This window comes from Anguilla rostrata, chromosome 6, assembly GCF_018555375.3.
Source record: "Anguilla rostrata isolate EN2019 chromosome 6, ASM1855537v3, whole genome shotgun sequence".
Classification (NCBI taxonomy): Eukaryota; Metazoa; Chordata; class Actinopteri; order Anguilliformes; family Anguillidae; genus Anguilla; species Anguilla rostrata.
This window is the reverse complement of record NC_057938.1, coordinates 52,280,766-52,304,471: the sequence shown is the minus strand read 5'-3', so window position 1 is coordinate 52,304,471 and position 23,706 is coordinate 52,280,766. Positions and strand designations below refer to the sequence as shown.

At 45.4% G+C, this 23,706-nt stretch overlaps 1 protein-coding gene across 8 annotated transcripts in view; it reads left to right on the top strand.

Moving 5' to 3' along the window:
• sash1a (SAM and SH3 domain containing 1a) overlaps positions 1-23,706 on the top strand; it is a 310,513-nt gene that overhangs the window by 220,837 nt on the left and 65,970 nt on the right. Inside the window, exon 1 of one of the 8 annotated variants that reach the window (XM_064340467.1) lies at positions 11,955-11,981. The exons of 5 other annotated variants lie outside the window; for them this stretch is intronic. In XM_064340467.1, coding sequence (XP_064196537.1) covers positions 11,970-11,981 — 12 coding nt within the window. In that variant the 5' untranslated portion in view covers positions 11,955-11,969. Of the gene's footprint in view, positions 1-11,954; positions 11,982-18,594; positions 19,267-19,343; positions 19,620-23,706 lie in introns of those variants that run through there. 2 more of the 8 variants (XM_064340465.1, XM_064340466.1) reach the window with 2 other exon arrangements.

Below are 23,706 nucleotides of genomic sequence, written 5' to 3'. Positions count from 1 at the left end.
GGGGGGAAACAGTTTATTTGACAGAAACCAGCGCAAAGTTAATTATGTTTATTCAGATTCGACATATTAATAGGTTCTGCTGGTTTCAGTGTTTTTTTTAAAACCGAAAATATGTGTTTCCTGAATGTCCCAGAGTGAATTACCCTTGGCTAAAAATGAGGCATATTAACTTAATGCTGCAAGGATTTTGTTTGTCAGCTTGGCAACAGCAGTATAAAGTCTTGTTTGCAAGCAACTGGTTCCAATTAAACATCCCCATGCAACGTGCTAAGGCTTTAACTCTTTCTAAGGTTTGTTCGGGGATCTACACCAGATATGTTAGTGGTGACCAGATCTGAGGTGATCCAGTGGATCCGGATGATTAAGTATTCTTAAAGGAGTACCATGGTGGTTGAACGTGACACTTCCCAGTTGTCTTCAGGCAACAACAAAACAAATGTGCATAATTTTTTTATTCTTCAGTCATTTCAATGTACTTTAAAACGTATTTTTCTAAGCCTAAATTTCCCACTATAAAAATTCACCCGAACCGTCTGGGCGTGGTAATGAGAACTGTCAGTTAGCTATGATTGACAGACCGTTCCCCGTTACCATAGCTACCCCCATGATACGCGGTCTCTTTGGGAGACTGAATTTTCACAAGCTAGCTAGCTTAGTAGTATATCAAGTATCGATAGATAGCTAAGGTAAGGACGTTGACTTGTATCCAGTTACAATTTTTGCTATCTAGCTAGCCAAGTTAAGATAAAAGCACAACTATAACGTCCTCATAAAAGCGAACTAGCAAGCTAACGTTATCGATAACATTGCCTTATGAAAGCAAACCTCCTAGCTAGCTAACGTTAGCTAGCTAGCTAAATGAATATAACCAGAAATAATCTAAAGGCACTCTAATTTAAGTGAACCTAACGTTAGTCAAATATTTGCATTGTCTGAACAGCAGGACGGTGTGTCCTGTCAGATTTCTTTACGGGGCGTGGAAATAGGAGTGGTTACTGTATTCGTGACGTAGCAAAATGACAACTTTCTCAACCGGTTGAAAATGGGACGATGAATTTAAAACACATATTTCTCCAAAAATACAGAACGGACATATTTAATACTTAGCTCATTGTGTTTCTTCAATGCCTCTTGTGCAAATAGCACATAAAACCGAGAAAGTGTGAAAATCACCATGGTACTCCTTTAACGCTTCATGGAGAAGGCTGATTGGCTGCAGGCCCGCACAATCTCTGGACTACAAGTATTATTAATTATATCATGATTAATATCACAATTAAAATTATTGATAATAACAATGGTAATGAATTATTATTATTATGATTATTATTATACATGAAACAAAATTTAAAATAAAGTTACAGTTTTGCACATTATCCTTCATATTTCCCTGTTATATGGCTGGATGTGTGCTGAAGAACTCCACATTGTGCTGCCTAAGGGCTTTTATAACTGGGAAGCAAACCTGTGACCGTTACACACATGACCAGCTGCCTAACCGGCGTAGCATAGGCTATGCAATCTTAAGAACATTGTGTCGAATGGATGCCTTTAAATATCTCATTTTGCTTTCTTAACACGCAGGAAAAAAAGCCTATAGCCTACATATAGCTTTGCATTTAAATGTCCATTCAAATACTCAGGTTGCATTTAAGTGCTTGGCATTAAAATATAATTGCACTAATTTCTAGTTAATGTAACGCTAGTGGCAGGCGATCTTAACGAGTAGAATTATCGACGTGTGTTTATTTACATAGCCTATAGAAATATTTAACCGTCCGCGACACCACAGGAGCAGCGCTCGTTAAAAGATAAACCAACACACCCAGTCCACCCCTGGCCATGTCGATCCGTCTGTTTTTCCCAAACAGATTTTTTTCCTAGTGCGCTTTTTAACCAGGGTTAAAATTCAAGGGGAAATGGCTGCGCTTTGCCTTGGCACTGCCAAACAGGCAGATTAATGTGTGGGAGGCCACCTGGCCACCTGGGAGGGCGCGGCAAGCGGAGAGAAACACATTATAAAGGTGGCTAAGGTGTTGTTTGCTTTTCCTGTCAGCTGCCTCCCTTAATACTCTCCCAGAGGATGGCCGGTCAGACAGCCACCGCGACCCCTCCGGTTCTGCTGATTCGCTCCCCCGGATTTTGTGTTCATTAAAAAAAACGGGGTTGTTTATCCAGCTACCGTTAAGCACCGGTGAACTCCCAATTAATGTCGTAATTTAACTGCGAGGTCGGGCGGCACACGTCACGTAGCGATGGAAAGAAAAACGAACCATGTAACACACAATATCTCCGCGCCCTATGCGGAAATGGCGTCCGGAGGCTTGATTGTTATTCGTTTTCTGGATCGAGAAAAGCGCGTTCTCCAGCGGTTTCGTGGGTCTGCTGATGTAGCTATAGCCATCGGTCCCAAACGCATAGTTTCAAACTGCGCTCCCAAGGCGTAGTCTGAATAACAACGGGAAGCTTGTTTTCAACTAGGCCAACGCCATATACATCTAGAATTTGACCTTCCGAGTGGTACTTTTTTTTGTTGTAGCTATAATTAAAACGCTGGGGAATTATGGCGAGAGGGGGTAATAGTTTCTGATATTTACAGTTCAGGGAGACAGCGCCACGCGGAATTTAATGCACGACCTTGTTTCCTGTTGGTTGCCCGGCAACGGTCTCAGGGGGTCAGTTTTTTGCGGTGACGTCACGGCCAGATATACAGCTGTGCGATTCCACATGTTTGGGATCTCACGGCCCCCCCCCCGGCTTTCACGGGGGATTCAAGTATCAGCGCGCGGTCCTGTGCGATTTCCCTTCGCGCTGTTTCACACACTCTTTAACTGTGGCTCTGGCAACCATTAAACATGAATTACACACCAGTGCTTTGTAAAAAAAAAAAAAAAAATCTTTTCACATGCTGTGCCTAGGCTATGGATGTTGTAAAAATGTGTCTGTCTGCGCATGTAATCCATATGGTCCCGAGCAGCTTTGTGTTTTTATGTGACCGTAGCTGTAAGGAGGGTTAAGACGATACGTTTATGGTAAGGAAGGAAGGGAACCTTTTCTTTTTTTTTTTTTACAGTTAGGTGGCGCTGTAGGCCATGGGTCTCCCCTTTTAAACTGAGAGAGACCAAATTAAGCTTAGGGGGGAGGTGAATAATCACGAAACGATTCTACAATCGCTTTGCCTGTTCCGGCCGTGCTCTGTGTTGGTGAGCTTGAAGTGGCCAGCCATGGTGCTTTCATTTGGCTGGCCGCCACCCCCTCTCCCCCCCCCCCACCTCCCACCACACCCCCTTTCCCGGGAGATGGACAGCAGCCAGATCTGGAGCAGTTTTTGACTCCAGGACTTGTAATTTCACAAATGAATGGTTCTCCTTTTTTTTTTTTTTTTTTTTTTTTCTTTCCAGGACAGCTGTGCTAACCATGGAAACATTCAGTGAAAGACCACAGAGCCCTCCTCTCATGTCTTTCACACTGGGAATGTTCACGGTCCTAACGAACTGCAGAAATTCAGCCGAGCACCCAGCCCCAACATCAGCGGCAAAATGAGGCTCAGTTACTTTCAGTTTTTTTTTTTTTCGTTTTTTTTTTAAACTGTTCGACAACAAATGCATCCCTTTCATGGCAAATACCGGGCATGCCTCTGGGTGAAAGGGACAGTGAGTGTCAGCGAGCGAATAAAAACACGTTCGGATTAACGCACACAGGTCAGCCTGATGGCATGCAGAATTGTATGTGACAGGTACAGAACCAATCCCCCACTCCCCCTCCCCCTCCCCCACCGCCCCATATCCGCCAGCCTGCGTGATTGCCATGGCATTATAGCCCAAGGGGAAAGAGGGTGGGGGGTGGGGGGGGGTGGCTGTTGCTACAGAGTTCTGTGCCGCCCGCATCCCATGAAAGCATCCCTTGTGCTGCCGACAGAACCGCCTTTAAACCTGCCAGCCATTGCTATTCCGAACTGGCCAGAGGCCTGTGGGTAAAATGGCCGGTTTTCCTGTGTTTCCCCCTGTGCCAGAGAGGCGACTCCATGTTTACCACTGGAGAAGGGGCTAGAGAGCAGAGAGGCTAGTAACTCAATGTGATTTAAGTAAAGCAGTCCCCCCGTCGTCCCTCTTTTTTGGGGGGGGGGGGGGCGCGTCTTCTTTCAGCAAAACACAGAAATCGCAGCACATTGATATTCGGATCAGGCAGGGCGCTGCAGGCAGAGAGGCGGGCTGCATGTTTTAGAGATGGGCAGAGAGAGAGGTGAGAGAGAGAGAGATGGGGAGAGAGAGAGAGAGAGAGAGAGGGAGAGAGAGAGAGAGAGGAGAGAGAGAGAGAGAGGGAGAGAGGAGAGAGAGAGGAGAGAGAGAGAGAGAAGAGAGAGAGAGAGGGAGAGGGAGAGGGAGAGGGAGAGGGAGAGAGAGAGAGAGAGAGAGACGAGCTGATCGGTTTCAATCAGCATCTATTCTGTTAACCGCACCCTGAAAGCGCTGTTGTCATCTGCTGAACTCGTTTTAGGGTGATTGTTGCTGAAAACATCGTTTCTTTTTTCCCCCTCTGTTTTTAACTCTCGGAGTGCAGCCCTCTCACTGGTTTTCTTGCGTAAACATCTATGTTTTTTTTAAAAATCCACTAGCATTTGTAGTGAATGCAGCAGCTCTGGTTTAGTGGGGGTTGTTTAGAAACAAACCAGGTGCAAGTTTAACATGCATAAGAACACTTAGCTCTCATACGACAAACGGGGTTGATGGGAGGTGGAGTTCCGTGCAAGTTTAAAGGCACTTTGCAATGGCTTGCTCTGGACTTCATCTCCCATCAGCACCTTGGGACACTGAAAGCAGTGAAAGCGTAAGGGAAGGCTGAAAACCGAAAGCACATTCCCCTGGTGTACTTCCCTCCAAAGAGGGAACGTTTTCATCAGGGCTGTGAAGAATGACACGTTCCCTAAGCTGGCCGTCAGACCTGACTTCCTGTGCCTAGTGGGATGCGATGACGATGATTGATTTCGAACTCCCCAATTGAAAAACCTGAATCGTGTTGCGTTGCTTCTTCCCCCCAAGTCCCACCGCTGTGTCTCACCTGTCAGTCTGCCCCGCCAGTAAACTCCCACACCTGTCTGACTTTATTCTTTTCACCTGCACTGGCTTTCTGTCGGTTTCGAGACAGAGGCTTCAACATCTGACTTTCCTCAGACGACCTCCAAGAGCAGCTACTGAGCCAAAATCAAACAAATCTGCTGCTAAAAAATACCATGCACATTGGAACTGTCAGTCATTCAAGCTGTATTTATTTGGTCTACATTTTTTAATTCTGTTTACTTCTTGCAAGTACTCTATACTTTTTCTGTGTGGAACTGGAAGTTGCATTTCTGAGTAAAAGAAAAAAAAACTGTGTGTAGCAGACCTTCACGAATTCGCAGGGTGAACTAAACAGAACTTTCGGAAAAATAAGCCAGCTTGCGAAATGGTGTTGGGTAACGTCAGGACATTTGCCGTCAGGAACATAATTCTGTCTGGTCAGAGGTACTGTGTGGCAGCCTTGAAATGAGTGTAACTGCACAATAAAATGTCCAGTGTTAATTTAACTCTAACAGGGTACAGATTAGTCCAATAGGGACTGTATGTACTCTGTAAGAATAGATTTAACACAGAACATTTTACTGTGTTTGTGACAGTGGAATTGATAAAGTGAGGAAAGAGAGAATGTTAAGGTGAGGAAAGAAAGAATGAATAGATACTTTGTGTATGTTAGGAAATCTAGCCCTGCGATCCAGTCTTCCTTTTGTCATAAATCCAATTTTTTGAAAACATAATTTTTAACATGTCCAGTACCAGGTTTCTTTGGCACAGAAAGAGTATTTTACAGATAATAATGGAAAATAAACTGTAGAAAATCATTTGGATGAACAGGCCTATTTTCTAACCCTTGTCAGTTTTGCAGAGGATCCACAATTCGCCACAGTCGTACAGAGTCTGGAGCGTCCTGCTTTGGGAACAGACTGCAGAGATTTTTGTTGATATTTCCCAGATTTTGGGGATTTTTCTAGGTCAAGTCGGGGTGACCTCCCAATCACACATTGTTCTCTCCTCCCCAGCGGTGGTGTGCTCGCCAACCATCGTCCCCAAATGCCCCCCCCTCCTTCCCTCACCCCCCCCCCCCATTCCCATCTGGCTCTCCACTAGAGCGAAGGTCTGTCCAATCTAAACAGAGACCGAGGGCTTGGCTTCCACCCCCACAAAACGTCATCTCCTATCCACAAGGCCGCATCCCGCCCAGGGCCCGAATACTTTTAGCCCAGAAGCGTCCGATCTTATCCGAAAAGGGTGCCGGTTTTTGTTTTAGCCACCTGATTCTACTTATCATGGTACTGACTGAAGAACCATGATTAGTTAAATAGTTAGACCAGGTGCGGTAGTGCTGGGCTAAATCAAAAAAACCTGCCCCGACGCCTGCCCCTTTTTGGGATGAGATCGGACACCCCTGTTTTAGCCCTTTCCCTACTGTTACTTCACAGGTTCAAATCCTTCCCAAGTTCCTGATTTGAAAAACCACTTTTTTTTTTTGCACAGAATGAAGGTTTCAGCCCTGAGGACGTGAATTTCCCGGGCTATATTTAGGGCTGCTGTTCCGTTTCCAGTCGCCTCCAGTCCAGCCCGCGGTGGTTTGTCCGGCTGGGTTTGTGTCCAGACGTGCAAATTTAGGCCACATGGGCGCTGGTCATGAGGGGGAGGGGGGCGGTTGTGACGCATCTGACCGGAGGTTGAGATGAATATCCATACACCCCCCCCCCCAGGGGGCCTGTGGAACACTGAAGCGGTGATGACGTTCTTCTGTAGGCCGTCAAGACGGCCTGTCCCGTCCGCTTTCCCTGCAGAGTGCTTTTAACTGAGCGCCCGTTCACCGCAGATTTCCTCCACCGCACCGTCCCAGAGAACCTCCGGGGGGGGGAATTCTCCGCCCTTACACATTTCCCCCCGAAACCGAACGGTTTCTCATCACTTACAGCCGAGTGAAACATACTGTAGGAGCAGTCCTGAGTACACGCACCGCACACGGCACACGCCATTGATTGTTATTTGTTGTGGAAAGACAGTATTTTTCCTTGTCTCCAAGCGACAAGGTTGTGCGGTGAGGACAGCGGGTAGCATGGAATTGTGGGTAATTACATTGGGTCTGCCCAGTGACTGAGGAGGTATGCCATGCTTTAAAAGTGGAAACGCTGATTATCAGTGATTGCTGCCCTAATTAAAAGATTTGGAAGTCCACTGCATGAATTAACCCTGTGTTTGCCATCAGTAAATGAGGTCTTTTTTTTTTTTACACCCGCAGTCATGGTACCCTCTCATCATTTAAAAATTATTTATTTATTTATTTTTTTGAAAAAGCGCATGCTTTTAGTCTGTATTAATCAAGGCGTACTGTAATCTGGCTGGTCTGCAAGTTGTTCTGGCAGAGATCAAACAGACTTTGACTTGCCCTCCAGTGTAAAACAAGTCTCTTCGGAGGCCTAACGTGTCTGGACATCACCAGGCTTACGTTGGCAGTTGCAGTTAAGATGAATGCTTTTAGTCCTACTTCCTGATTGACTTACGGGTGATGTGGTGAATTTTAAAGGGGGCGGCCTGAAATGCTAAATGGCATGGCTAACTGTACAGATCACCTTGTGACCCTTGAGAATGCCCAGATACATCACAAACACCTGATGCGTAAAAGACAAATGCTTGCAAACTTATTTGGCAACGAAAGGGTTAATGTTTATGTTTTTTTTCTTCCAATCGGGGGCTGTGCTTTTTTAAATTTTTTAAAAAGCAGTTTGAAAATCAAACTGTGCTGCTGTAAGCGGGGATTACTGGGAGATAATGGAGAGGAGAGGCTGTGGTTTCTCGAGTGCATGTTTGAGCGTGTGGTGAAATCCAGTTTCTCTAAAATGGCTTTAATATAAATGGCTGCGTTTCCCCTCTCGTCCGTGTCGTTCAGGCACCGGCGCTTAGCAACAAAATATTTTGAACAGCCTCAAATCTGCCTGGTCAACAGCACGGTAAACAGGGGAATGCACAAACCCCTCCAAAGCTTCTCCAAAGGAATGGAGTCACAACCCTCGGTGGAAATCCACAGAAGGGGTAATTGTCAGTTTAGAGCGATAATTGTACATTTCACACAAGTCAGCTGAGAAACTCTCGAATAACATTTGGTTCAGGTTTCCAAAGAGAGCTGTCGGATTCAGAGTCAAACGTCTTTGCGCTAAAATGCCAGCTCCAGAAATCAACCTGGAGAAGGAAAAAAAAAAAAAAAAGACTTTTACCCATGACTAAATGGACCAGACTTCACGTGGCTTTTGTTCAATTTTGTGACACGTTATTCATGATTAGATTAATTTTTGGTGATTTCAGGAAACAGACATGCAATTAAAGGGAAAAGTGCGAACGTTAATTTTTGGATTTGTGGGTTTTTGCATTCCTCAGTTTGATTTTTTTTTTTTCTCTTTTTTCGTTTTTTTGGTCATTCTGAAAATGTGGCAGATGTATCATACAATATGTCTGCTGTATGCTTCTGCACATTGTTAATTATTCAGTGAAAATGTGGTGACAGGGTTAATCCTGGTACGTTAATCATATAACAAGCAATGTATTCAGACAGGGGAGGGGGAGTGCAAGAGCGCCTCTTGTCAGTGAAATATACGATTCCAGGCTAATTGATGACAGTAATTACAACAACCAGGATCACAGAGAAAAACCCGGTCTTGTCTTGTCTTGTCATTGTAATGTAATATTATAATGTCTAAGGAGAGACCAAATGTAAACTCTTGTCTCCAGATAGTTGCTGGTCAAATAAATCACATGACATCCTTCATAAGCAATAGCATGCGAGCATTCAAAAGACTGGAGAACTGTAAATGCTTACAATGTGGATCTATATTTGTCTTTTAAGTTGATTCATGTCTCTTTATGCAAAATACTCAGTGCAAAGTCAACTCTGGCTGTGCACTTTTGACTCAGTTAGAGTACATTTGGGCTGTACACTGTAACCTTGTACAGGCTGTCAGGTATAGGGCAAAGTGTATGAAGCTACCCTGCATTTGAAAGACAACTGCACAAGAGATCGTATTCTACTTGAAGGGACAGCAAATAAAATGCTAATACTGTAATCATTTACAGTTGTTGTCAGTGGTCTGTGCATAAAATATTTATTTAAATCTGGTGGCCTGTCTGGAGGCCATGTGTTTACAGTAGGCGTCAGCCAATAAAAATGTACAGGATGTGCGAATGTAACTGTGAGGCACTCATAAACACTGCAGGACAGTAAAATGCACCTACTTAGAAACCTGAAGCCATAATTACCCTCAGCGCACCACAGGATTTGGTAATGGACTCCAAAGGCAACACTCCTTCTCCCCTCATTCGCTGATGTCTCCCCAGACCTTGAGGTGCATCTTGGGATCCAGGGAAAGCCGTTTGGAGTTTGAAATGAGCCACAAGTGGAAAGGTGGACAGGTGCTGGCATCAGGGGGCAGAAGAGAATTCATATACTCCGATAACTGCCATGTGAACATATTTTTATATTTTCATATTAAATGAAATGTGAAACTCATCTTGACCTGTTTTATCATCAGGATAAAAAAAATATAAGGATCTATGGATAGGCTGCTTTAGATGCAAGCCTCTGGCTGTTTTCCCCCAGACGCCTTTAAATGATCAGACATAATTGTCTAACGCGATTACAGTGCATTGTGTTTGTATCTAATTCTTGAAGTGAATGTTTTTTTTTTTTTTTTACCTCTTTGCTTCAGGGTATTCAGTATTCATTAGGCGCGTGCACCGCATGGCACAGGAAACTGCTGTAAATTAGGACGTTTATGCCAGAGCTTTCTCGGCGAGAATACCGTTGATTATTGCGTATGGTCAAATGCATTATAGCCTGCCGAGTTGCATGCATTGCGTAGGCTACTTCGTGAAAACCCTGTATTATTTAAACCAGACGTCAGTGTTTCCCCTCAAGAAATTATCAAGTTCACCATGTTGACTACCTGTTGACTGTTAAACAGAAAGTTAAAAAAAAAAAAAGAGAACTACGGTAGACCTACAACATCAGCTGTCGTTTTGCTGCGTTAAAAGGATTGTTCTGACAGGTCGTGTCGACTACCAGCAGGGGGCGAAATTGACAAGTTCAGTTGGTTCAGCGAACTGGAAAACAGTGGCCTTTCATTCGGCTCTGAGTGCATACAAGCTCATCTGAAATCATTATGCGTCATACGTGTTTCACATGTCCTTCATTGAATGGACTGCACAGTAACTGCGCGTGACGTTTTTGTATTTCATGGGTGATATAGGCTATTTCAGAATAAATTAACCGTTGACTGTGCATTATGTATAGTTTTATTTTTTATTTTTTTAAAGCAATTCAGACATGACAATGCCGGCCAGTCAATCATTTTAACTGTGTTCCAGTCGACACCTGCTTTTTGCGATGTAGCGACAGAACCCCATCTGCTGGTGCCAACTTTGTCATCATTTTAAATCTCGGTCATTCTGCGAGGTAGGCTAACGGCCGCCGTCGGTTCGCATCAGCGTTTAGGAAGAAGTTCCCCGCATCGCATCCGGGCCAAGCTAAGTTTTGCGAGAGACAGACGGCGGACCTGTCTAGGTCCGCTGAGCCGGAACGCCAGGGGCGATGAGCTCGTGAGTGATGTGATTGAGAATCACACGCTTTGGCATTAACTGCGGATCGCCCTGGCACTGCAACGCAGCTGCCCGATTTGGTAAGCGAGACGCCGTTTGATCGTTTCTCAGCGAATCGCACCTGTGCGCGTCCCCATGCAGCCCGGACTGTAACGGACTATAGTAATTCACCACCGGTTGTTGAGAGTGTTCTGCCCCCATGGGATAATCGGGGAGTCTTCGGATTCCGAAACCACATCTGCACTGTCAGTGTTGCTAAATTACTGTGGAATTTCTTAATTGTTTAGAGTTCGACAGAAACGAAATGCCGTTGGGAGTTGATTTTGAAATAACGTGTCTTGTTTGTGTTGTGCCAGGCTCGGCAGTGACAGGAAACAGCAGGCAGCTGAATTGCAGATGTGATCTGTGACGACATGGAGAAGATTATCTATTCAGAACACTTCTGTAGCGCAAAACTTCAATTGAAAACTTTGGATGCACGATTAGAGCGCGCGCGCGGGGCGAAGGAATCCTGGGTTAATCTCATACTGAAACGCGCAAACAGACGCGTCCTCTGTTTGACCGGCGGACTTGTCTGCGCATTTGACCCTCTTAAATCACTCCATTCCCTTCACCAAACTCAGGGCTTTTTGCAAAACATCTTTGGTAACTAACAGCCTTGCATTGTGGATGAAAGGTGACGTCAATGACGTATCGCCTTAAAGCAAACCGTTAACGTCACCTGGAGCAAATGGAAGTCAAGCAGACGGCCATTAACTTTCTTTGAACGCGAAGGTGATTTATTTATTTATATCCCGTGCTTCTCTTGTTATAATCCATGCCCCTTTCAAGAGAGATCAAGGGCACTATGGCTGTCAGTTAGCAGGCTGGGATTGGTCCCTGGGGCTGATGGATTACTTAAAACTAAACAGACTGAAAACCAAACGTGGTTGCGAAAGATCTTTTTCTTGATATGCGTTTCTAGGTCATTCTCATTAATGTAAACTTTCAGAGGAGTTATTGCCGAGAGTATAATTAACTGAAGCAACTGCTTTGTTGTGAATTGGATTTGAAACGGCCTTGTTTGTAAGTATTTAAAGTATAATAATTGATTCTGGGGGATTTTTTTCTCCAAGGCTGCTAACAGAATAATGAGCTTCTATGCTTGAGTAAGGTTGTTTATTCTTGATTGCTTTAATACCTAGAATTAAACTGTTTGGTGCCCTCCTACCTGTGGAAAATAAGGAAATGCATGCCTTCTGACAGTGAACCTGAGGTGGTCTCCCTACGTTTTTGGTGCAGTTCTGTCCACTCAACCAACCTTGTGACCTCACAATGGGAAAGAATGTAAGTCAACTGCAAAGCCAAGGACACTACAGAGCGCGGCTCGCAGAACAGACTGGTAACATTATACTCTGGCATGTTTTTCGAAAATATTGTTGTTTTACATTTTCTGAATAATTGTTTGTTTTCACACAGAATACGGTTGAAAAATAGACGTTTGGAATGTGAGAAGGGGGGGGGGGGGGAGTGAGAAAATGGCTGACAGTTTTTTGTTTTTTTTTAAATGACAGAGTGCATGAATGCTGACCATGCTCGCTTAGTCTGTTTTCCAGAAGGTTCCTCAGGGCCTGTGTTCATCAAGCACTGCCCAGGCGGGTCAAGACACCGGGTTATTTTCGGTCCCGAGTCGTTGACCTGCCGGGTCACTCTCACTGACTGAGGAGATCCACTGTCTCTTGCTGGTGTCCTTCAACGTGCAGTGCATAGTTTTATTTTTATTTTTATTTCTTCTCATATTTAAGCATTGAACAGACTCACAGTTTACATTTTTTTTAAGTACAGTCAAATCTATACAGCTAGGTAGTTCATAAAACAATTCAGGTGTAACCTTTCAAGGTGTGAGATCACAAATACGCGATTAGAATGATCTTGGCTGAACGTCCTAATGCTGATGTAACAATCGCTACTGGTGACTGAAAGCAGCAGAGTTCTAGAACACTGACTAAGAATTCTGAAAAAAAAAAACCTCCTCTTCAAAGGGTTAAGTGCCTTGCTCAAGGGCATAAGTGCAGTGCTCTACCTGGGAATTGAACCTGAGACCTCAGAGTTATAAACCTAGTTACAAAACTATGCTACACATTCACCCCTGTGTATTGTGTACCGGGATATATGACTAAATCTGAGATGGTAATGTATGGGGCAGTGAGGGCAACAGGTTTCTGCTGGGGTGTACAGCCTCAATACTGCACTACACCGTAAAAAAAAAACACTCAATGTTGCCAAAGAAAAACCATTTCATGAAGGAAAAATCTTTAATAAATTATGTTATTTAATGGTAAGTCCTGTTATTTTATGAGATGGTCATTAACGATTAAGTTATTGCCCTTACTCTACACCGTTTACAGTGTTTTGAAAAACTGAAACACTATTGAAACTGAAACCCTGTAAATCTTTTAACAAACATTTTATGATAAAAATGTTTGTTTTTTTTGTTGGAGTGCACACTGCCATTGAAGTGTCAGTCGCAAGGGACTGAGTTAAGATGGGAAACCATCTCAGTAGTGAAGCTCCAGATCTGGGTCATCTCCCTCACTTCTGGTTTCGCCTCCCCTCCTCAGCCACTGGCCCCCTAATTCTCTCCAGAGCCTCTTCACCCCTCCTCGACTGGTGAGGAGTGATCATTTTCAGCTGGTCCCTTTCTCCCACCCCCGGCCCCCACCCCCACTGCCCTCCACCCAAAACAGAGAGAGAGAGCGAGAGTTCTGTGCTGTAAAGAAACACCGATGTGATGTGAGGGTGGGTTCCAGGGCCCCGGCCCAAACTGGCCCCCGTGGAGGAAACGCTCCTCTCCTCTGTGTGTGAGAGCCGCTAACTGGGCCGTCCCCCCCGGTCCCCTCTCCTCCGCGGAATATCAATTCGTCCCGGATACCGCTGCCGCCGCTGCGCCCCGCTGACAGACAAGGCAGCCATTAATCCAGCAGGTGCAGGGTTTATGGGAGGGGGGGATGGGTGGAGAGGCGGGGGGGGGGGTCTGTTTTGGGTTTGGGGGGGGGGTGGGGGGGGGGGGGGTGGTCTGCCTTCGCCTTTGCCTGGGATGAAGTTGCAAGGGACGGATTTTGCGTTGGATGTGATCACGCTAGCGAGTCGAGTCGTCCGCATTTCACGGCTGTCTTGAGTTATGCCCCCCCCCCCCCCAAAAAAAAAAAAAACGCAAAAGGAGTGTGTCTAAGCTACTGGTGACATCACTGCTCTCCCACAAGCTGGTCCCTGGGTATTTTTTTTTAGAGTACTGAAAACTTGATCTTCTTATTTTTTTCCCCCCCCCCTGCATTTACAGTGTGGATTAGCATCGGTTACAGTTGCATTTTTGCCATTGACTGTTTGGTCAGCTTTTCCAGTGTTTTATATTTTATGTGTGATTCTGCATATTGTCTGTGGTGCAGTCTTTGCAGTTTCTGTTATTTTGTTTATATAGTCAATTAGCGCAATTCTGTGGCCGTGTAGTATAGTAGTTATAGGGAACTGGGCTTGTAACCCAGAGGTTGCGGTTTCCAGTCCCATTTGGGGCATTGCTGGTGTACGCTTGAATGCCCAAAGTGCTTAATCCTGACCTGCCTCAGTATATATCCAGCTGTATAAACGGATTGTACGTGAAGGAACGTTATCTGTACAGGCAGTCTGCCGCATGCCTGAATTGTCCTGTAAAGTCATCATGCACAAGAGGGCCTTTAAATGTATTGGGATTAAAGCAGGAGATTGGAATACAATGCAGGCGGTGGGGTGTAGAATTAACTCCGTCTGACAAAGTGACACCTTGATCGCATGATCTGCGAATGCTTGGATGGAATTAACTGCTTCCTTGACAATTGTGCTTTCGAACGGGGGGTATTGACTTAAATGGCTCCCCGCCCCCCCACCTCTTCATTAGTGGTACAGGTGGGCTGGGGGGGGTTGGGTCTGCTTCACAACAGGGGGTGGGAAAGGAAGGCCATTTGACACCATGAGGAGAGTGGGGGGTTGAGGGGCCAAATAAGATATGGGTAAGACAGATGTGATGTCACCTTTTTGGTAGAAAACAGAGAGGAGCTCCTCCAATCAGAATATGCCGATAACGACCAGTAGCACGATGCCAAGAGCATAGAACTGGTGGGTTCTATTTCTTGCTTAGACGTAAAGGCAAAAGACATCCACCAATCACCATGGGCGTTATTCTGTTGGTTGTTACCAATGTACTCTGTGATTGGTGGTGCGTGATCTCTGTTTCCTACCAGAAAAAGATGACACCACAATAGTCTGTTCCCTGTTTTATTGTCTTGGGAGGGGGAGGGGGGGGGGAGGAGGGTTCGGTGAGACAGCAACGAGAACCTGGCAACAGGAAGACATTAAGCAAACCCTTCCTGAAGGGTTTCCCACTTCGTAGATTCCACCGTCGTGAGGCTTTGCCCAGAATTCACAAAGGAAGGTCTAAAAGTTAAAGAGACAGGCCTTGCACAAACCTGGCATTCTCAGAAAGTTTTTTTTTTTCTTAAAAAAAGAGAAAAAAGAACAAAGCTGGCTAACGTTTCAGCTCTTTCAGTGCTTAAAGGTTGTAAACAGGATACTGACCCAACAGCTGTCGAGGAACTTCAGCCTGAGAAAGGCCTTTCTTTTTTCTTTTTTTTTAAACCCAGACCTTTACGGTTCTTTGGGATTTAGTCATATTATGTAGATGGAAGGGGCCAGGGGGGAGGAAGGGGTGTGACCGGCTTTAAAAAAAAAAAAAACGAAATGCATTGTTTGATACAGAGCCCTGAAGCAAGGCGTGCGGGACGTCAAAGTCGCCCGGGTCCGACCGAATCGGGGAAGATAACCGATTCAAAAGCGGGCAATTTTTTTTTTTTTTTTTTTTTTACACAGCGGGAGGCGTTTCTCCGGGCAACGTCCCTCCTTGTTTCTGATCCTCCTGTTCAGTGTTTGCGAAGAGGAGGAGGAGGAGGAGGAGAAGAAGAAGAAGAAGAAGAAGAAGAGGAAGAAGAAGAAGAAGAAAAAGAAGAAGAAGAAGCGTGTCTCAGGAATTTCTCCTCTGCTGTTTTCTCTCCCTCTCTACCCCTGGTATCTGTCACAAGGTCCTCGCAGCTGTTGCCGTTCAGCAAGAGCCTGTTTTTCAGAGAAGTGCATGCTGGGAGCAGTGAAGGTTTTTCTTCCTCACAATGGCGTCGCTCAGATGCTTCGCAAGGAAAAAGAGCTTCTTATCACTTCCACAATGCGGGGACATGCGATACGTCCTCAGCGTCGAGTTACTTTTGTCTATTTTTTTTCTCCTTTTTTTCTCTTTTTTTTGGCTTAAGAGGGAAATATTATAAGCCTCCGAGGATCTACGGTTTGCATAGCAGCCTCCTCCTCCATTTGATCTCCAGCTCATCGCTGCACCAAACTTTCACCGCTGCGAAAAAAAAATGTCTCTTTTTCGCTTCCCGAAATGCAGAAGAGTGAAAGGGCTCTGGGAAACGTAAGATTTTGACCTCTGGTTACTTTTGCCAGTCTTTGCAAAGACAGCAGATTGACCCTGCCATTGACCACGAATGCGCTGTTGGTTTTTTTTTGTTGGTTGTACGGAGCCCGTGAAATGTATGGGGGAAAAAGAAACACGGCCCATATATATATATATAGTGGTCTCCAACCCTGGTCCTGGAGAGCTACAGGGTCTGCTGGTTTTTTGTTTTCACCTTAAAATCAGCACCCAGTTGAGACCCAAGACACCAGGTGAGTTGAGTTAACTGTGTAATCAACTGCTCTAATTGATTCATGAAGTGCAGAGTCACTATGAAAACCAGCAGACCCCGTTGCTCTCCAGGACCAGGGTTGGAGACCACTGCTCTGGCCCTTGACTGGCTGGCCTGTTTTCACTCTTGAGCTGCTCTTCCAGAAGGCCTGGATCTCTTCTTCATTTGGCGTGAACTGCGGATGGTGCACTGGTGGGATCCATGGCAGGAGTTCTGAGAGAGAGAAGGGAGAGAGAGACAGAGGGAGAGGGAGAGGGAGGGAGGGAGAGAGAGAGAGTGGGAGAGATCAGTGTCAGTCATTAAAATCATTTTAGAGTGCTACAGAAGTTGTACATAATAAAATGCTATTGGATAATCACTCATTTATTCATCTAAAGCATTGGCAAAGGCTACATTTCTATTTCTGACAGAAAATCACCATGTTAAAGTACCACTGTGAATAAAACCTGTATCGCTCATTGCTTTGTACAATCTACCATCCACCCGCAGTGGGAGAAGTGTAAAAAAAACCATTCCATAAATACCCCAATGCCATTTTTACCACCCAAATCACCCACCCCCTTCAAAAAAGGAAAAGACAATAATGCCCAACCACCACCACTCTCAACCTAAATATATCTCCATCTCTTCATCATTTACCAAAAAACCCCCATCCCCTCCCCTCATTTCACCACATCATTTTAAAATACACAGATTCCACTCTTAGCAGAGAGATTGTCGTAGGGCATTTCAATTTCAAGTCAATTACTCTATCTTGTTTGGTGTCATAAGATTATTTTATCATTGTTGACTTCACTTAGATTACTTAAGTGTGCCACGGCCATTCATATCGCGTGTTGGCTGACGCCGACATGGCTTTTTCTTACGTCACATTTTCACGTATGTTTATACCGCAGTGCACGTAACCATTATCGTGACTGTAACACGTTTGCAAAATTGGAACCTACAGAAAGCTTAGTATTATATCTGCTAAGCTATTTCCAGTTGGCTAGTCTGTGGGAATCGCAGTAATGGTGCTTTACAGACAGTGTTGCAGTTGGACGCCTTTTTTTAACCACAACCACAAAAATTGCCACGTTCCTTTACAGTAAAGAGACATTGATTGTAATGGAGAACCTAAAGGAAAGGACCTGAAGTCATTTTCGAAGCCTACACGACTTGGATTTAGTGGGGAAAATTACATATTGTCTCCAGGGTAACTGCGAGAAGACAATACGTTTGCCAGTCTGTGCATTTTTTCCCCCCAGACGCACTGCGCTAGCATTAATTTTTGCAGGGGAATGGACTACTCCTTCGCCTCCCTAAATATACAGTTCTGCATTTAATTGACCAAAAGCTTCGCCGTGACGAACTCAAATTAAAATCTGACCAACGTCTAGCAGCTTCAGGTTTATTTACAGCGTGCTAAGCCCCTCATACGTGTGCAGCAGCCAGTCATGTTTGACTCATGATGGGGCTATTTCATGATCACGGGTTTGCTGCATGTCACCGTATAATTTTCTTGCAGGTATCATTTCACTCGCCCATTGTAATGATGAACCCTGTAGATGTGTCACATTTGTATTCATACATTGTTCATTTCGGTTTAATTAGGACATTACCACCATGTATATTGAGACGATGTATAATGTAGGCTATATTGTATTTTTTTAAATGAATATTTACCACTTGCAGTTTGCCACAGTGGTATACCATTAGGCCTAATTATTCTAAAATGCCTTTCACTGGGAACAATTCCTAGCCTGTTGATTGGTTACATTTGGTAACATTAATAGGACATAAAAACGTCATTCCTTAAAATACATTTCTTGTGCGCTTTTGTTTTTAAACAATGGTCTGAAGAATGAAAGTTTTTTTTTTGTCTGTTGCTTATCAATGGGGAGAAAGCATTGGCGGAAAAAGACAACAATAAAACCTTTATATAGCATAGGACTGTTCGACCTTCATCTGCCTGAAAACGTTAAAAAACTATGCCAAGCAATCAGATTTATGGTCTTATTTAAAGAAATGACCAATAAATGTATTTTCTGGTCGGCTCCAATTCCACGTACAGTGCACTGACATTTGAGTATCTTTTGTTGCCGAGCTGTTTTTGCTGGGTGGGGAGAACGGTCATGTGAAGTTAGGGGGAGTTCATTTTGGAGACGGGCGTGTGGAGAGTTTGGCAACAACAAGAACGCAACGGGAATGTTTCCTTAATTTAGGATTAAAGCTGGAAAACCACGCCCGATGTTAGTACATTGTTTTACTAGCTTTGCGTTGTTGTTTTCGTTTACGACGTGTCGAAGGGGGGGCATTTGTATTTGGTCGATATTTTCGTAGATATTTTTGGGGCCACCCCTGCTGTAAGTTTTGGTTCAGGCCAGCGGACTGGCATCGCGGTGCAGAGAACTAATCTAGTCAACTTTTTTTTAGAAGGAATCTCAGCACCCGTACTGCCTGACTTTGGCAAACTCTTTGACGCTGTCTTGTTTTGATGCAAATAATAATGGTTAGAAACAGTGTATGCGGCGACGAAGCGTAGCCTGTGCGGTTTATCTTTGGTCGGGCGGGTTTGTGTTGTCACAGTAGGAATATTTTGGATCCCTATGGATGTCAACTTTAAAAACATACGCGGAAAGGAATGGTGACAGTTGTGAGGGGTGAGATCAACGTTGCTTTTACTTCCAAAGGTGCTTGCCAGCACAGCCGGAGCGCAAAGAAACCCATGTCATTCCTTGTGTTCCTGGACTAAAAACTCGGCTCAACCGAGGAGACCGATCAGAACCATGGAGGAGAACCGCGCGTCCTCCGCTCCGGAGAATCAGGCAGACAGCAACTTGTCTGACAGTTTCTCTAAACTATGGACAGATGTGATGGGGATGCTGGTAAGTTTGGGGCGTCTGGGGTGGGGGGGTGGGGGGGGGAGGGGTAAACAGGAAGGTAACAGCCAACTGACTAAAGGCTTCTCACTCGTGTTAATGAAAAGGGGGTCTCATTGTCTTGTCAGACTATTGACGGGAGCAAGTAGGCTACGTGTAAATTGCGGAGTTGTCTGTCGCATCCTGGAAAAAAGGCTTGCGTTGAAACTTTAAATTTGTTTCGATTATCAATATATGGTGCAGCGTTTTTTTTCCCTTTGGAATCGGACTACAGGATTCTGTCTTCCAAATAGTTTATGCGGAGCTCGTTGGCATTGGATGATCCGGCTCTCAATGATATCGGAGATCGCATAAAAATGGTATGTGGCTCCCAGCCATTTTAATTTTAATTCTTCTCCATTTGTCATTGATGTTAACGAATAACCAAACAGTAGCCTACGCTGAAACAAGTTTGCTAGCCCCGATGGACTGGTACGGGGAAAACCAGTTGGTGAATCCAATTCGGCATGCAAGCGCCTATAGCCTAGTCCGATTGGGGATTTAATAGTTTCACAGCTCTGTATCTATGTTCTGGCAACTTTGATTGACCACTACTAAGTCGACCACTGTAAAACACGCAAACTCATCTGTTCGTTTAGGATACTTTTACTGGCTAAACCCTGCCCTGTGGGTCTTTTGGGAATTTTTGCCACTTGTTGAAGGGATTGCGTTTTGGGAAACGCACGTCTGCCGCGACGGAAAACAATCCCGAAAATTGAATTAGCCTATTCAGTTAGTATTTTGGGCCGAGATAGTGTTTTACATTCACAGCCCATTTCGTTTGATCCTTAAACTGTTGAGAGTTGAAATAATTTGTCTAATCCTGCGTAATTGCCCTGTTCGTTGTGTTCCATTTGTTAATTGCTTTCTGGCTAGCCGGCTAAATCAGCAGCGTGTCTTTTTCACACTTATTAATGAACCGACCAGGTAGTTGCGTGCATGTAGATTGTTTCCAGACTAAAACTGTTTAAGACTGTATCAAGTTTTATTCCAGTTAATTGCTTTCCCAACACATTTTTTTAAACAAACAACATGAGCTCTAGTCATCTTTGAGTTTGTAGCTAAATGTATTTGTTTGTTTATTTATTAGTTACGTCCTCCAGCTCATTGTGAAATGTAGTTCGCTTATATAACTAAGCGAGTTCTATTAAATACCCTGGCCAGTTTTGAGAGGGAAGTTTTAAAAGTAGCATCAAATCATTATTATTACCTTCTCTTTTTTTAACATCCATGGTAGCTTTGATGGCCATTGAAACATTGCAGTTGCCAGGGATGTGCGAAATGACCGTGATAAGTCGATCAGAACAAAGGCAACCGTGCCTCAATACACAAACTTGACTGCTGGGATGTAGTTAACCGAAGTTGATTGGAAATGTATAACAAATTGCAGCGTGCTCATTGGCTGGCTTCAGCTGTGTTTGTACAGTGTAAACTGTGTGTGAATGGCCTCAGTCCGAGGAGTGAGGCAAGTCTGTCCCCCACCGGCCCCCTCCCTCCCATTGACCAAACTCTGAAATTGGGAAGGAAACAGAGAACCCCTGCCATATGTCCTAACTGAATTTATCACCTCAGGAGGCCTGTGTCCACATTTAGGGGTCCCAGACTAAAGAGGGTCCGCACTAAATCTACAGGCTACTTGCGATGCACAGGACGTCCTGGCGCTGGTGGGCCTGTGTGTTCTTATGAACCCTTTTACAATTTTAATGTGGCTGGGGGCAACCCTGTAAGGGGAGGGGAGGGAGGGGGTGGGGGGGTATTAGATGCTACCCTGGGGGGCTACCCTTGAGGGAAAGCTCAGTAGAATTTGATGGGTATAGTCTTTCCTCCAGCGGCATCAGATGGACGCGTCTCGCCGGAGAGACGGATTAATTGGTTTGACTGGCGCTCGGATGTATGCGTTCTCATTCCGGAGCGATCGCGGCCGCTCGAGCTGACAGACACTGGCGGCGGGATGCCGTTTGTGCCGCGCATCGTAAGCGATGGCGACAGTTGGGCAGTGTCTTGCGTTGGGGAGGCCAACCTGGCGCTGGCTGTGCGGTGACTTTCCATTGGCTGTAACGGAGAACGTTATTTCTAACTTTTCCAGTTAAGTTAATACACTCACGGTCACTTGCATCGTTGTATTCCTCAGAAACTTTGCTATTTGTTTGTCGTTATGGAAGGCGGTACGCTTGTCGCATTGTAATGCTGTTGCTAGGATACGGGGATGAAGTAACTAAGGAACCATCCAAAATTCATAGCGATGCTGTGTCTACGTTAACGGAAAACGCAACGACTCTTCATTCTGCAGGTGGTGTAAGTATCCCCATGGTTACATGAACAGACGTGCTTCTGTTCGCACTGTAATGATATTTACTGTATGATGTTTGACTTGAGGAGGAAATGATTTCCTCCGCCCCTCCAGAAAGTAGTGTGAAGCTGTGCGTGCACATAAATTATCATATTTATTTATTTATTTATTCAGTTAATGGCCAAGAGCGACATATCGCATGCTAGTACTCTGCTTGTGGTTGGATGTTGTCTGTCTTGGTTCATTTTCCAGGAAGCTCTTATGTAATTTTTCTATATTAGACTGGTCTCGCGCTGAGTAAAGAGTCATGTGACGGTCCCCACACAACTTTCCGTCCTGCAGAGGCTGAGGAAATGTGTGTCACTCCCTCGGTCTGATGCGTAGGCTTCATCTGCGGCCTACCACAGAACCGCCGTGGCACGTGGGAATGCGTTAAATGAGAATTCCCTCGTTTGTGCACCCTTCGTTTGCGGTTCTGACCAAGCACGACGGGTGTCTCGAAGTCAGTGAGAAGTCAGGCTTTGGTGTGTTTGACTGAACCTACTGCTACGCATGTCTGGAAAGATGCTCTTATCTGTAGAGAATTCCGCAAGTGCTCTCAAGAAGATAAGTGGGCCTGAAAGAGCTGATGCTGGGTTGTTATGGCTACAACCCATGGTAGTCATTTACCCTTTTAAGGTGTGAGGTCACAACTATCTGATTAGAACGTTCTTAACTGAACATTCCAGTGATGATGCAACAATGGCTTCTGGTAATTGAGGGCAATGGAGTTCTAGAACACTGACTGGGGAAAAAAAAAACATTTAGGTTGATGTGTAACTTACTTGGAAGTGTCAAATGCGCAAACCTACACTGTTAATTGCCTAAACTGTGTAAGAGGGACTGAGAAGTTCTTGTGCCTCAAGCAGCAAATGGGTCTGAGGATGTATTTTTAGCATAGGAGCATAGGTGTGGCCTCTAAAGGCCTGATAAATATTCATTACTGCTTAATGAGTGTAGCAGAACTGTGGTTCCGTGCGGCTTTGCCAGGAAGTGGGCTTGCTGCTGGAGTCTCGGCCCTCGACAGTGCCGCTCTGTGGGCCCGGTTCAGAGAGCCAGCTCCATTCGGCCCTCTCACATGACCGCTGGTGTCCAGGGCTGCTCGGAGTAAATCAGCCTCTGTGTCCAGGGCTGCTCGGAGTAAATCAGCCTCTGTGTCCAGGGCTGCTCGGAGTAAATCAGCCTCTGTATCCAGGGCTGCTCGGAGTAAATCAGCCTCTGTGTCCAGGGCTGCTCGGAGTAAATCAGCCTCTGTGTCCAGGGCTGCTCGGAGTAAATCAGCCTCTGTGTCCAGGGCTGCTCGGAGTAAATCAGCCTCTGTGTCCAGGGCTGGCTCGTGGCATCTCTGTGTAGAAGAGCAGGGCCTGGGTTCAGTGGGTAGCGCTCAAACACCTGGGTAAGGAGGCGAGCGAAAAGAGTGTGTGTGTGTGTGTGTGTGTGTGTGTGTGTGTGTGAGTGGGTGGGTTTGTGAGTTGTTGTGTGGTGGGTGGGTGGTGGTGTGTGTGTGTGTGAGTATGTGTGTGAGTGTGTGGTTGGTGAGTGTGGTGTGTGTGTGGAGTGTGATGGTGGGTTGGTGAGTGTCTGTGTGTGGGTGGGTGGGTTGGTGAGTGTGTGTGTGTGTGTGAGTGGGTGGGTTGGTGAGTGAGTGTGTGTGTGTGTGTGTGTGTGTGTGTCTCACTCCCTCTCATACCCAATGTGGAAGTAGGTCGGGGGTGGGTGCACAACTCCTTTCCCGGGGGGTCTGCTGTGTTTGCTGGTGTTCCTTCCAACCAGTTATTTGGGCTTAGCCTCCTAAGCGGCTGTGTGTACACTAAAGCTGACTCACCCGCGGTATGGGGCCCGGTCAGAGGCTTGCGCAGAAGACGAATGTGCCGTTCGCAGCTGTAACTCACCACTTCATACAAATATCGCGCCCGAATAAAAGCATTGGGATTATCGCATAATTAAGAGCAGCAGTCTGGTGGGGGACGTCCTGAAAAGGATCGGGCCTCTTTGTTGCACCAACCGCCCCCCCCGCTCCGGCGTGGGTGTTGGGCCTTGACACCGCAGCCGACCTGACAAAAACGCCCCTGGCCTCC